At 53.0% G+C, this 13699-nt stretch overlaps 1 protein-coding gene across 2 annotated transcripts in view; it reads left to right on the top strand.

The window, feature by feature from the left end:
- Positions 1 to 4653: 4653 nt before the first annotated feature.
- hmmr (hyaluronan-mediated motility receptor (RHAMM)) overlaps positions 4654 to 13699 on the top strand; it is a 50810-nt gene continuing 41764 nt past the window's right edge. The window contains exons 1-2 of one of the 2 annotated variants that reach the window (XM_052013469.1): positions 4654 to 5003; positions 9943 to 10041. In XM_052013469.1, the coding sequence (XP_051869429.1) occupies positions 4958 to 5003; positions 9943 to 10041 (145 nt within the window). In that variant the 5' untranslated portion in view covers positions 4654 to 4957. The remainder of the gene's footprint in view (positions 5004 to 9942; positions 10042 to 13699) is intronic. The other variant, XM_052013470.1, reaches the window with a different exon arrangement.

Below are 13699 nucleotides of genomic sequence, written 5' to 3'. Positions count from 1 at the left end.
TTATGGGGATGAGATGGGTTGGCGAGGGTGAGGTGATGGGGCTTAACGTAGCAGGTGGGTCTAAGAGATATGGAGAGAAGGTGGGAGCAGTGTGGACATGGGGGGGGGGGGGGGAAGGTGTGTTGGTGAGGACAGGGGATAAAGTAGCTCCACGAGATAGGTTTGTTCATGTGTAATGGGCCTTTCGTACGGCTGTTTATAATTCGTTCCACTACTCAACACGGAAGTTTTTCCTGTTTGTCCTCGCAGTATGCACGGTTCTGTGTACTGAATGCACTAACTCCCACAGGACTGTGTGACGTGCAGAGAGCAGCACCGTTCAACACACAACAAACAACCATCTACACATATTAAATCTCCATGGGGCAAAGTGATTATATTGTTTCCATCTTTAAAAAATCCCACTTAAATAAACTTGTAAACACAGTCAATCCACCATCAAAAGAAGATCCACTTGCAACTAGCGGCAAGCGCTGATTCTGTCAAGCACCACCTTCTTACTGACCTGCTTGCAGAATTTTTTAAACTTTCAATTACTGAATTGTTAAACTGTGGCTGGGCAGGTGACTGATGTCAGATTCTCTGCCTTCACATCTTGCAGAACGAAGTTGAGGTGGGGGAGCTAAATTCATTTGTGGTGGCACCCTCTGTTTAGGCATCCTGCCAGTTACACACTACAATAAACAAAGAGCAAAATGCTGGACGAACTCAGCAGGTCAGGCAGAATCTGTAGAGGCATTAATCATGATTCAGGGTCTCAACCCTATATGTTGACCATCCCCCTGCCTTCACAGATGCTGCTCGACCCACTGAGTTTCTCCAGCAGATGGTTGCTCCAGATCACAGCATCTGCAGCCTCTGTGTCTCAACACTACACTGTTTAGACACCCTGCCCATTCTACACTCTGCCAGATGTACTGGGGTGGTGGGGTATAGAGGTGTATAAAATCATGAGGGGCATAGATAAGGCAGATGATCGCAATGTTTTTCCCAGGGTATGGAAGTCTAAAACTAGGGAGCATGGGTTTAAGGTGAGTGGGAAAAGATTTAAATGAGACCTGAGGGGCAAGTTTTCCACACAAAAGGTGGGTGGATTTTGGAACGAGCTGCCAGAGGAAGTGGCAGAGGTGGGTACAATTACAGTGTTTAAATAACATTTAGATGGCTACGTGGACGGGAAAGGTTCAGAGGAATCTGGGCCAAATTCAGGCAAATGGGACTAAATGTACCTTGGTCAGTATGGACAAGTCAGGCCGAAGGGCCTGTTTCTCTGCTGTATAGCTCTCTGATTTTACCCACTGATTTATTCACAGCCACTTTAGCTGCAGATCCCTCACTGCCCCGAGCTACTACAGATCAGCAGTTACAAGTTTAAAAATCATTAAGCTGACTAGTTGAAGCTTAATGTCGAATAACCTCAAGGGAAGATGCAGGAGGGAAATTCAAAGGCAAACATGGTGCATGAAGTGATTGGAGAGAAAATCAAGGAAAACCACAAAATGATTTACAGATATGTGGAAGGAAAGTTGATAATAAAGGAAAAGGCAGGACCTATTACAGACCAAGATTGTAACCTGAGAGGGAGGGGGAAGACCTGCATTAGGGGGGCAGCAGACACAATGAGATTGAGGAACAATATTGAAATGATAAAAATAGATTAAAAAATGTTAAAGGATTTAACATCTCACCAAGCTCAGACATCCCAGACTTTTAGAAAAGGGGGCAATAGTGCAGACACAGTGGCAAAGGTTGGAAGGTGCAATGCCCTCGGTGCCATTTCTGAAGGAAGTGCCAATCCTACCTGGACTGGCCAGCATTTGATTCCAGACCCACAGAAAGGTGGCAGATCCTGAACTGGACCTCGGTAAAGGTCTAGAAATGCACTCAATTTAAGGGCAATCACAATAAACGCTGGCCCTAACATCTATGTGAATAAAACACAGCCTCTGACATGGTCTAAACAGGGCTTTCTTCAGCTGCAGCAAAACCTCTCTTTATTTCCAGCCGTCTGCTTATAAACGCTAATATTCCATTTGCCTTTATAATTATTATTTGTTTGAATGCTAGATTTGTGCATTGCTTTCTGAACATCCACTATTTAACTTTATACCAATTAAATCAATCCCAGATAAAGCAGTCTACTTTGGGTTCAGAACAGATGACCCTCACAGTTCCCTGTACTGAAATCTACATAGCAACGGTTCACACACATCAGTGACTGTAATTTTACTCTCCTGTTTACAGTGACTACACCACTACCCCTTGTGTCACTGGCAGCCCAGGTATATACTGTAGCTCTCCACGGTGTAAACTAAATCATTTATAAATAAGATGAATAGTCAGGGTCTAACCCCAATTCTTGAGAACACCACTTGCCACTTCCTTCCCTGAAGTGTTTGCCCATAGTCCAAAATCTTCTGCCACTTTACCAAAATGCTTACAAGACCAATAATCTGTTTTCAGTTCATGATTTTAGTGAACCTTTGGAGTTTTGTATCCTAGAGGGTTGTGGCAGTTGAGTCACTGAGGATATTCTAGAAAGAGATTGACTGATTATTAAGTGCTAAGGGAATCAGGGGTTATGGGGTTACTGGAGGAGAGTGGTGCTGAGGTAAAAGATCGGCGAGTAAAGGCGGCAATTGGCATGCTTGTCTTCAATGGTTGGGACATTGAGTATAAAAGTCAGGAAGTCATGTTGCAGCCGTATAAAACTTTGTATAGGCCGCAGTTGGAGCATTGTGTGCAGTTCTGGTCACCCCATTACAGGAAGGGTGTGGAGGCTTTGGAGAGGGTGCAGGAGAGGTTCACCAGGAAGTTCCCTGGATTAGATGGTATGAGCTATAAGGAGAGGTTGGATAAACTTGGATTGTTTTCTCTGGAGTGTTAAGAGACCTGATAGAAGTTTATAAAATTATGGGAGGCATAGATAGGGTAAACAGAGTCTTTTTCCCCAGGGTGGAAATGTTGAATACTAGAGCGCATAGCTTTAAGGTGATAGGGGAATGTTTAAAGATTGATGAGTCAGGTTTTCCTTTACAGAAAGCGGTAGCTGCCTGGAACGTGCTGTCAGGGCAGATTTAACAACAACATTTTGAGAGGCATCTAGACACATGAACAGGCAGGGAATAGAGGAACATAGACCAGGTACCGACAGGCAGCATTAGTTGGATTGGGGACACGAGAGACTGCAGATGCTGTAATTCAGAGCAACACACGATCTCCCCTCTTTCCAGTCCAGATGAAGGTTCTCGACCTGAAACGTCGATTGTCCATTTCCCTCCATAGATGGTACCTGACCCGCTGAGTTCCTCCAGCACCTTGCGTGTTAGCTAGATTGGGATTGTGGTTGGCACAGACACAGTGGGCTGAAGGGCCTGTTCCTGTGCTGTACTGTTTTATGTATTGAATGGTAGAGTAGGGACAATGGACCAAATGGCCTGCTCCTGCTTCCATTTTGCAGAAGGCACCGGCCCTGGGACATCAGTGGTGATGGTTCACTTACCCCACCAGCAGGTTTGGAAGGTTTTGCAGAGACAGTCGGTGGGATGTCCCCCTGACCCTGCTGTGCAATCACCTCCTGATTTCTCATAACACACAGTGAGGCCATTAGGCCCACTGAGTTTGTGCTGGGTTCCGTTCCCCACAACCCTGCGTAACCCAGTCCCTGCCCCCGACTCTCCCACCGCCGTTCACCGTCGCCACTGACCCAGCGGCCGGGAAGCCTCAGGGGAGAGGGAACCGAGCAACGTTCCCGGTCGCAGGCTGCTCACTACCAGGAAATGGCGGAGCCACTCGCTGACTGGCCCGCGGGAGAGGCTGACCTGAGACCAGGCGGGTAACCCCCGGTACCAGGGTTCTCTCACCCTCCCCACTACTCCCCTGTACCGGGGGGGTCTCTCCCCTCCACCCCCCTGTACCGGGGGGTCACTCCCCTCCACCCCCCTGTACCGGGGGGTCTCTCCCCTCCACCCCACTGTACCCGGGCGTCGCTCCCCTCCACCCCCCTGTACCCGGGGGGGTCGCTCCCCTCCACCCCACTGTACCCGGGCGTCTCTCCCCTCCACCCCACTGTACCGGGGGGGTCGCTCCCCTCCACCCCCCTGTACCCGGGGGGGTCTCTCCCCTCCACCCCCCTGTACCGGGGGGTCACTCCCCTCCACCCCCCTGTACCGGGGGGTCTCTCCCCTCCACCCCACTGTACCCGGGCGTCTCTCCCCTCCACCCCACTGTACCGGGGGGGGGGGTCTCTCCCCTCCACCCCCCTGTACCCGGGCGTCTCTCCCCTCCACCCCACTGTACCGGGGGGGTCGCTCCCCTCCACCCCCCTGTACCCGGGGGGGTCGCTCCCCTCCACCCCCCTGTACCCCGGGGGGTCGCTCCCCTCCACCCCCCTGTACCCCGGGGGGTCGCTCCCCTCCACCCCCTGTACCGGGGATAGGGCGGGTACCGGGGGAGGGGGGGAGGACAGGGGGATGGGGGGGGAACAGGGGGATGTGGACCCCCGGTACCGGGGCGGGGCCGCGGTCCACCTGAGCCCAGACGCCGTGGTGGGAGGGTGGGATCATCCCCACCACGTGACCAGCATCGGGGCCTCCGATTGATCAGTTGAATCACGTGAGCGAAATTCAAAATAACGGCGGTTGGAGCAGCGAAGGCCCGAGAGCGGCGGCGGGACCCGGAGCCCGACCCGACCCCCCAACCCCGACCCACCGGCACCCGGAGCCGACCCTGACCCCGACCCACCGGCACCGGCACCCGGAGCCCGACCCGACCCACCGGCACCCGGAGCCCGACACCGGCACCGACCCACCGACACCAGGAGCCCGACCCGCCCCCCCCGACACCCGGAGCCGGCACCAACCGACCGACACCGGGATCCGGCTCCAGCTCCGGCACCGACCGACCGCGGGACCCGGCCGGGCACCGGCAGCACCGACCCGGGCTCGCTGCCGACACCATGTCGTTCCCCAGAGCGCCGCTGAAACGCTTCAACGAGAGCGCGGGTGAGGCTGGGGTCGGGGGTCGGGCGCTGGCGGTGCGGCCCCGGGGCAGCCGGGCCCCTGGTGCCCCGGCGCTGTGGGCACAGCCCGGTGTCGGGGTTAGGGACATCTCCCGGGGGCTGGACGTGGTGGGGGGCGGAGGGGAGGTGGGGGGGTGAGTGGGGAGGAGGAGGAGGAGGAGGAGGAGGAGGAGGTGGGGGGGTGAGTGGGGAGGAGGAGGAGGAGGAGGAGGAGGTGGGGGGGGTGAGTGGGGAGGGGGAGGAGGTGGGGGGGTGAGTGGGGAGGGGGAGGAGGTGGGGGGGTGAGTGGGGAGGGGGAGGAGGTGGGGGGGTGAGTGGGGAGGGGGAGGAGGTGGGGGGTGAGTGGGGAGGGGGAGGAGGTGGGGGGGTGTGGGGAGGGGGAGGAGGTGGGGGGGGTGAGTGGGGAGGGGGAGGAGGTGGGGGGGGTGAGTGGGGGGGGAGGAGGTGGGGGGGGTGAGTGGGGGGGAGGAGGAGGAGGAGGTGGGGGGGTGAGTGGGGAGGAGGAGGTGGGGGGGGTGAGTGGGGAGGAGGAGGTGGGGGGGGTGAGTGGGGAGGAGGAGGTGGGGGGGGTGAGTGGGGAGGAGGAGGTGGGGGGGTGAGTGGGGAGGAGGAGGTGGGGGGGGTGAGTGGGGAGGAGGAGGTGGGGGGGGTGAGTGGGGAGGAGGAGGTGGGGGGGGTGAGGGGGGAGGAGGAGGTGGGGGGGGGGAGTGGGGAGGAGGAGGGGGGGGGGGGGGGTGGGGAGGAGGAGGTGGGGGGGGGTGAGTGGGGAGGAGGAGGTGGGGAGGAGGAGGTGGGGGGGGTGAGTGGGGAGGAGGAGGTGGGGGGGGTGAGTGGGGGGGGTGAGTGGGGAGGAGGAGGTGGGGGGGGTGAGTGGGGAGGAGGAGGTGGGGGGGGTGAGTGGGGAGGAGGAGGTGGGGGGGGTGAGTGGGGAGGAGGAGGTGGGGGGGGTGAGTGGGGAGGAGGAGGTGGGGGGGGGTGAGTGGGGAGGAGGAGGTGGGGAGGAGGAGGTGGGGGGGGTGAGTGGGGAGGAGGAGGTGGGGGGGGTGAGTGGGGAGGAGGAGGTGGGGGGGTGAGTGGGGAGGAGGAGGAGGAGGTGGGGGGGTGAGTGGGGAGGAGGAGGTGGGGGGGGTGAGTGGGGAGGAGGAGGTGGGGGGGTGAGTGGGGAGGAGGAGGTGGGGGGGGTGAGTGGGGAGGAGGTGGGGGGGTGAGTGGGGAGGAGGAGGTGGGGGGGGTGAGTGGGGAGGAGGAGGTGGGGGGGTGAGTGGGGAGGAGGAGGTGGGGGGGGTGAGTGGGGAGGAGGTGGGGGGGTGAGTGGGGAGGAGGAGGAGGTGGGGGGTGAGTGGGGAGGAGGAGGTGGGGGGGTGAGTGGGGAGGGGGAGGAGGTGGGGGGGTGAGTGGGGAGGAGGTGGGGAGGTTGAGTGGGGAGGAGGAGGAGGTGGGGGGTGAGTGGGGAGGAGGTGGGGGGGGTGAGTGGGGAGGAGGTGGGAGGTTGAGTGGGGAGGAGGAGGAGGTGGGGGGGTGAGTGGGAGGAGGAGGAGGTGGGGGGGTGAGTGGGGAGGAGGAGGAGGTGGGGGGTGAGTGGGGAGGAGGAGGTGGGGGGGTGAGTGGGGAGGAGGAGGAGGTGGGGGGGTGAGTGGGGAGGAGGAGGAGGTGGGGGGGGTGAGTGGGGAGGAGGAGGAGGTGGGGGGGGTGAGTGGGGAGGAGGAGGAGGAGGTGGGGGGGTGAGTGGGGAGGAGGAGGAGGTGGGGGGGTGAGTGGGGAGGAGGAGGTGGGGGGGGTGAGTGGGGAGGAGGAGGTGGGGGGGTGAGTGGGGAGGAGGAGGAGGAGGTGGGGGGGGTGAGTGGGGAGGAGGAGGTGGGGGGGGTGAGTGGGGAGGAGGAGGTGGGGGGGTGAGTGGGGAGGAGGAGGTGGGGGGGGTGAGTGGGGAGGAGGTGGGGGGGTGAGTGGGGAGGAGGAGGAGGTGGGGGGGTGAGTGGGGAGGAGGAGGTGGGGGGGTGAGTGGGGAGGGGGAGGAGGTGGGGGGGTGAGTGGGGAGGAGGTGGGGAGGTTGAGTGGGGAGGAGGAGGAGGTGGGGGGGTGAGTGGGGAGGAGGTGGGGGGGTGAGTGGGGAGGAGGTGGGGAGGTTGAGTGGGGAGGAGGAGGAGGTGGGGGGGTGAGTGGGGAGGAGGAGGAGGTGGGGGGGTGAGTGGGGAGGAGGAGGAGGTGGGGGGGTGAGTGGGGAGGAGGAGGTGGGGGGGTGAGTGGGGAGGAGGAGGAGGTGGGGGGGTGAGTGGGGAGGAGGAGGAGGTGGGGGGGGTGAGTGGGGAGGAGGAGGAGGTGGGGGGGGTGAGTGGGGAGGAGGAGGAGGTGGGGGGGTGAGTGGGGAGGAGGAGGAGGTGGGGGGGTGAGTGGGGAGGAGGAGGAGGTGGGGGGGGTGAGTGGGGAGGAGGAGGAGGTGGGGGGGGTGAGTGGGGAGGAGGTGGGGGGGGTGAGTGGGGAAGAGGTGGGGGGGGTGGGGGGGGTGAGTGGGGAGGGGGAGGAGGTGGGGGGATGAGTGGGGAGGAGGTGGGGGGGTGAGTGGGGAGGAGGAGGTAGGATTGGGGAGATGGGAGGGAGGGGGTAGGGGATGTTGGGGGGGAGTAGTAGGAGGGGATGTTGGGGGAGGGAGAGGAGTCAGAAGGTAGGGGAGGTGGGGAAAGAGGTGAGGTAAGGCAGGAGCGGATCCAGTTGTGTGGCCCATGCAAGAGCAGAGGATGATGGTGCTGGGCTGCAGGATGATCTGCTGAGGTCCAGCTGTCAGAACCGGGGTTATTATCACTGACGTGAGGTGAAATTTGCTGCTTCGCGGCAGCGGTACAAATAGAATAACGTTACTAGAAACTACAAAAATGAATAAATAGTTCAAGAAGAGGAAAACAGAGGTAGTGTTCATGGACCGTTCAGAAATCTGCTGGCGGAGGGGAAGAAGCTGTTGTTGAGTGTGGGTCTTCAGGCTCCTGTACCTCCTCCCCGATGTTAGTAATGCGAAGAGGGCACATCCCAGGTGGTGAGGGTCCTTAGTGATGGATGCTGCCTTCTTGAGGCACTGCCTCTTGAAGATGTCCTCGATGGTGGGGAGGGTTGTGTCCGTGATGGAGCTGGCTGCGTCTACAACCCTCTGCAGCCTCTTGTGATTCTCTGCATTGGAGCCTCTGTACCAGACGGTGATGCAACCAGTCAGAATACTCTCCACCTTATTTTTATAACTGACAAACTAAGTCTCCGGGATGCTGCCTGAGCCTCGTGTGTAATGAATGGTATGAGGTAAATAAAGTCAGAGGGTTTAATTCGTGTTGGTACTTGTGAAGGAGGCAGCTGTTTAGCTGGGACAGGTTTTGAATTGAGCTGGCAAGTGTCTCAACAGGTTGAACAACGTGGATCTCTGTTTGTGATGTACATCAATGGTTTGAGTGAAAATGTAGGTTGGCTGATCAGTGAGGTTGCAATGGACGCAAAAATTGGTGGAATTGTGGATATTGAGGAAGGTTGTCAAATGATACAGCAGGATATAGCTCAGTTACAGATATGGGCAGAGAAATGGCAGATGGAATTTAATCTGGACAAGTGTAAGGGGTTGCACTTTGGGAGGTCAAATGCAAGGGGAAAGTATACACTTAATGGCAGGGCACTTTAGGAGCATTGATTGGGGTGCAAGCCCATAGCTCCCTGAAAGTGGTAACACAAATGGATACCCCTTCAGTGATGTTGAGGTGGGATGTGAGGAAGGTTTGGGTGTGGGAACACTTACAAAGTTAGGGTGGAGCCAAGGCAGTAGTACAGCATAGTGAATAGTTATTGTGTCTTCAGTGACATCCCACCAGCATCTTCAAGATGAGCCTCTGATTTGTGGTCTACGTGCAGCCTTCAAGCACAGGTTAAATTTGAGTGGTGTCTCATTGTAATGACCAGAGATGAGGAAATGGCAAGTAAGGAGTAGAGCAATTTGCAGCATTGGCCAATGTTTGGGGTGAAAGAAGATTAAACAATGAGAATGTGGAGGAGTTTATTAAGAGGGTTTGGCATGAAAACATGGTGGTGAAATAGTTAAACAGACTTCCAAATTATACATTAATTGTGAAAATCCATGCAGTGTATACATCTGATGTATATTCTTCTGAGCACCAAAGCAGCTTTGAATATGTACAATTAGTACATTATTGTATGTTGTACATAATTCTACTTATTCTTACATTGAGCAATAATGACTACAGTGTCATGAGTCCTTTCAAACTGTGCTCAGTACACAGGAATGGTATTAGACAGCAGCTTGTGTAATCTACAAAAATGTACATTGGTACTTTTGTGGAGATTACCTCTTGCCTGAATGCCTACAGCAACACTTTCTCCTGGGCCTTGAAGTGCTTTTTGGCAACACACCAGTTTGTGTTCAGATGCAGGACTGTGTGCCCCTGGCTGACGTGGGAATGTGAGTGCGATGTTGTTGAAGGTTAAAGGAAAATGGATAAGGTTTGCTTACATCCTGGTTATTACCTAGCACATGTAGAATGAATATCATCTAGAATGTATATCATCTACAATGTCAGACCAAGATCATGTTAGGTACTGGCAGATGCTATCTGAAACCATGAGAGGCAAACAATTGGTAATGTTTTGCCATGGCATAATGGGGGTAGAGCACATCAGGGTTATCAGGACACTGACAATGGACATGAGTTATATGGTTTCCTTTCTGCTTTGGAAGTGGTGTACTCTTTCAGGCCTACGAAGCCAGTCTGTAAAATTTCTGTTCAGAACTGAATGCAGCATTACTGCTGAGTCTCCTTATTTAAAATAAAACATTGTTCATTGTGTCATATACTGACAACTTAACTCCTCTTGCAAATGTAACACCACAGTTACTTGTTCCTGTTTTATGCAGTGCTGATGTCCTTTCACTTTTTTAGGTTGTGCCCCTGCACCAGGCCATTATGATGTTAAACAGGTGGAGAGTTCCAAGGGTCCTGTATCCTTTGAAAAAGCAAACCGTTTTAAAAAGCAAAAAGGTAGGTGTCAGTGCAAGTACCCTGGGTTGTTGAGTGATCGTGTGTGGTCCTTTACTAAGGGAAATCTGCTACCTGGAATATAGTGGTGGTGTAGTGATTGTGGCACTGCAACAGTAAGAGGGCTAATGTTTAGAAGCCACATTAATTTAGTAAATCTGGTTAATTCTGGGCTGTAATTAGAAAGTTATTGGATCAGATTTGCTGTACTTGGCTTGTGCTTTATGTTCACCGACCACTCCACAGCCCAAGTTGCACTTTTGTGGGCACATTACAAAATCACAAGACAAGGGAGCAGAAGCAGGCCATTCGGCCCATCGAGTCTGCTCCAAGGAAAGGGAAATAGAAATGAGAAATGGGGAATGGGGGAAGAAGAAAAAAAACCTATTCTAATCCCAATTACCGGCCTTATCCCCATATCCCTTGATATCCTGACTATTTAGATATCTATCTATCTCCTCCTTGAACGCCCCCACTGATCTGGCCTCCACTGCTGTACGTGGCAAGGAGTTCCACAAATTCACCACCCTCTGGCTAAAGAAATTTTTCCTCAGCTCTGTTTTGAAACTGTACCCTCTAATTTTAAGATTGTGCCCTCTGGTCCTGGACTCATCCACCAAGGGAAACAGCCTAGCCACATCTACTCTGTAATTTCCTATCAACATTTTAAATGTCGCTATGAGGTCCCCTCTCATTCTTCTGTACTCCAGCAAGTACAGTCCAAGAGTTGACAAACGCTTCTCATACGTAAGCCCTTTCATTCCTGGAATCATCCTCGTAAATCTCCTCTGAACCCTCTCCAACGTCAACACATCCTTCCTAAGATGTGGGGCCCAAAACGGCGCACAATATTCCAAATGAGGCCTCACTAGTGCCCCGTAGAGCCTCATCAACACTTCCTTACTTTTATACACTGTACCTCTCGAAATGAATGCCAACATAGCATTCGCTTTCTTTACCACCGATCCGACCTGGTGGTTAACCTTTAAGGTATCCTGCACGAGTACCCCCAAGTCCCTTTGTACTTCCGTGCTTTGGATTTTCTCTCCTCCTAGATAATAATCTGCCCGCTTATTTCTGCTTCCAAAGTGTACAACTGCACACTTCCCTACATTGAATCTCATCTGCCATTTCCTTGCCCATTCTCCTAAACTGTCTAGGTCCCTCTGCAACCTTCCTATCTCTTCAATACTCCCTACTCCTCCCCCATCTTGGTGTCATCCGCAAACTTAGCCACGAAACCATTTATTCCATCATCCAAATCGTTAATGTACAAGGTAAAAAGGAGCGGTCCCAACACCGACCCCTGCGGCACACCACTAGTAACCGGTAACCAACCGGAACGAGATCCTTTTATTTCCACTCTTTGCTTCCTGCCAACCAGCCAATGCTCCACCCATTCTGTTATCCTACCCGTAATTCCATAACCTCTCATTTTATTAATCAGTCTTTTGTGAGGCACCTTATCAAAGGCCTTTTGGAAGTCTAAATACACAACATCTACCGCTTCTCCCTTATCCACCCTACCTGTGATTTCTTCAAAAAACTCCAATGTTGGTCAGGCAGGATCTTCCCTTCACAAAACCATGTTGGCTAGGACCTATCCTGCCCTGCGCCTCTAGGTATTCTGTAATCCCGTCTTTGAGGATAGATTCCAATAACTTTCCCACCACTGACGTCAGACTAATAGGTCTGTAATTTCCTTTATGCTGCCTCCCACCTTTCTTATACAATGGAACTACATTTGCGACCCTCCAGTCCTCCGGAACCACGCCGGAATCTATCTATTTCTGGAAAATTATCGCCAATGCCTCCGCTATCTCTAAAGCCACCTCCTTCAGAACCCGGGGATGCACCTCATCCGGTCCAGGAGACTTATCAGTCTTTAGTCCATTTAGTTTTCCTAGCACCTTCTCCCTAGTAATCTTAACTGAACTCAATTCCATTTCGTGAGACTCCTGACTAACCGGCACATTTCTGATGTCCTCCACGGTGAAGACCGATGCAAAATATTCATTCAATTCCTCTGCCATCTCTCTATCGTCCATTATAATATCTCCTGCATCATCAATTGGTCCTATATCAACCCGTGTCTCTCTTTGACTCCTTATGTATTTAAAAAAACTCTTAGTATCCTTTCGAATGTTATCCGCCAACTTCCTTTCATAATTCATCTTTTCTTTCCTAATGACCTTCTTAGTTTCTCTCTGCAGGTTTTTAAAAGCTTCCCAGTCTTCTGTTTTCCCACTAATTTTTGCTTCTTTGTACGCCGCCCCTTTTGCTTTTATTTTAGCCTTCACCTCTCTCGTCATCCACATTTGTGCCTTTTTTCCATTCAAAACTTTCTTTTTTCTTGGAATATATCTATCCTGCAATTTCCTTATTTCCTGTAGAAATTCCTTCCATTTCTTCTCTGCCGTCCCTCCAGCCAGCTTACTCTTCCAATCAATTAGGGCCAACTCCTCTCTCATACCGTTGTAATTTCCTTTGTTCCACTGAAATATCGATACACCAGTTATCAGCTTCTCCTTCTCAAACTTGAAACTGAACTCAATCATATTGTGATCACTGGTTCCCAGTGGTTCCTTTACCTTTAGTTCCCTAATCACCTCCGGTTCATTACACAGCACCCAATCCAAAACAGCTGATCCCCTGGTGGGCTCTTCAACAAGTTGCTCTAGAAAAACGTCCCTTAGACATTCCACAAACTCCCTCTCCTGAGTACTACCGCCATTCTGGATTTCCCAGTCCACCTTCATGTTAAAATCCCCCATAATTATCTTCACATTGTCACTCTGGCATGCTTTTTCTATCTCAAACTGCAACTTATCGTCCACTTGCTGACTGCTATTAGGGGGCCTATATATGACTGCTACTATTGTCCTTTTACCCTTGCTATTCCTTAGCTCCACCCACAAGGATTCCACCTCCTCTGACCCAATATCCTTCCTTTCTATCGATTTTATATCACTACTAACCAACAGGGCCAACCCACCCCCCCCCCCCCCCCCCGGCCTATCCTTCCTATACACTGTGTACCCCTGGACATTCAGTTCCCAATCACATCCATCATAAAGCCATGACTTGGTGATTGCCACAATGTCGTATTTATTAACCTGTAGTTGTGCCACTAGGTCATCTACTTTATTCCTAATGCTACGTGCATTTAAATATAGTATGTTTAGTCCGGTATCTTAATAGAAGATTTTGTTGTACTTCTATTGTTCAGCAGATTATCCTGGCTTTCCACCTGTCTATCCTTACCATCTTCACTACATACTACCTTAGACGTGTTCCTATATACCTCATCCCCTATCCTAACATTCTGTATCCTAACATCCTGACTTGTTGTACTTCTATTATTCAGCAAATTATCCTGACTTCTCACCTGCCTGTCCTTCTTGCCATCCTCGTTGGACTTGTTTCTATAAACTCCCTCCTTTACCTTAGCATCTTGTAACCTAACATCCTGGTTTCCGTCCCCCTGCCAGATCAGTTTAAACCCTCCCCTACAACTAAATCAAACATTCCCGCCAAGATATTGGAACCTCTGGAGTTTAGGTGCAACCCATCCTTAGCGAATAGGTCATGCCTCCCCCAAAAAAGGTCCCAATTATCCAAAAATCTGAAGCCCTGCCCCCTGCACCAGTCACTCAGCCAC

This window comes from Pristis pectinata, chromosome 4, assembly GCF_009764475.1.
Source record: "Pristis pectinata isolate sPriPec2 chromosome 4, sPriPec2.1.pri, whole genome shotgun sequence".
In the NCBI taxonomy this organism is placed as follows: Eukaryota; Metazoa; Chordata; class Chondrichthyes; order Rhinopristiformes; family Pristidae; genus Pristis; species Pristis pectinata.
Note: the sequence above shows the minus strand (reverse complement) of the source record. Positions and strands in the feature narration are given on the sequence as shown.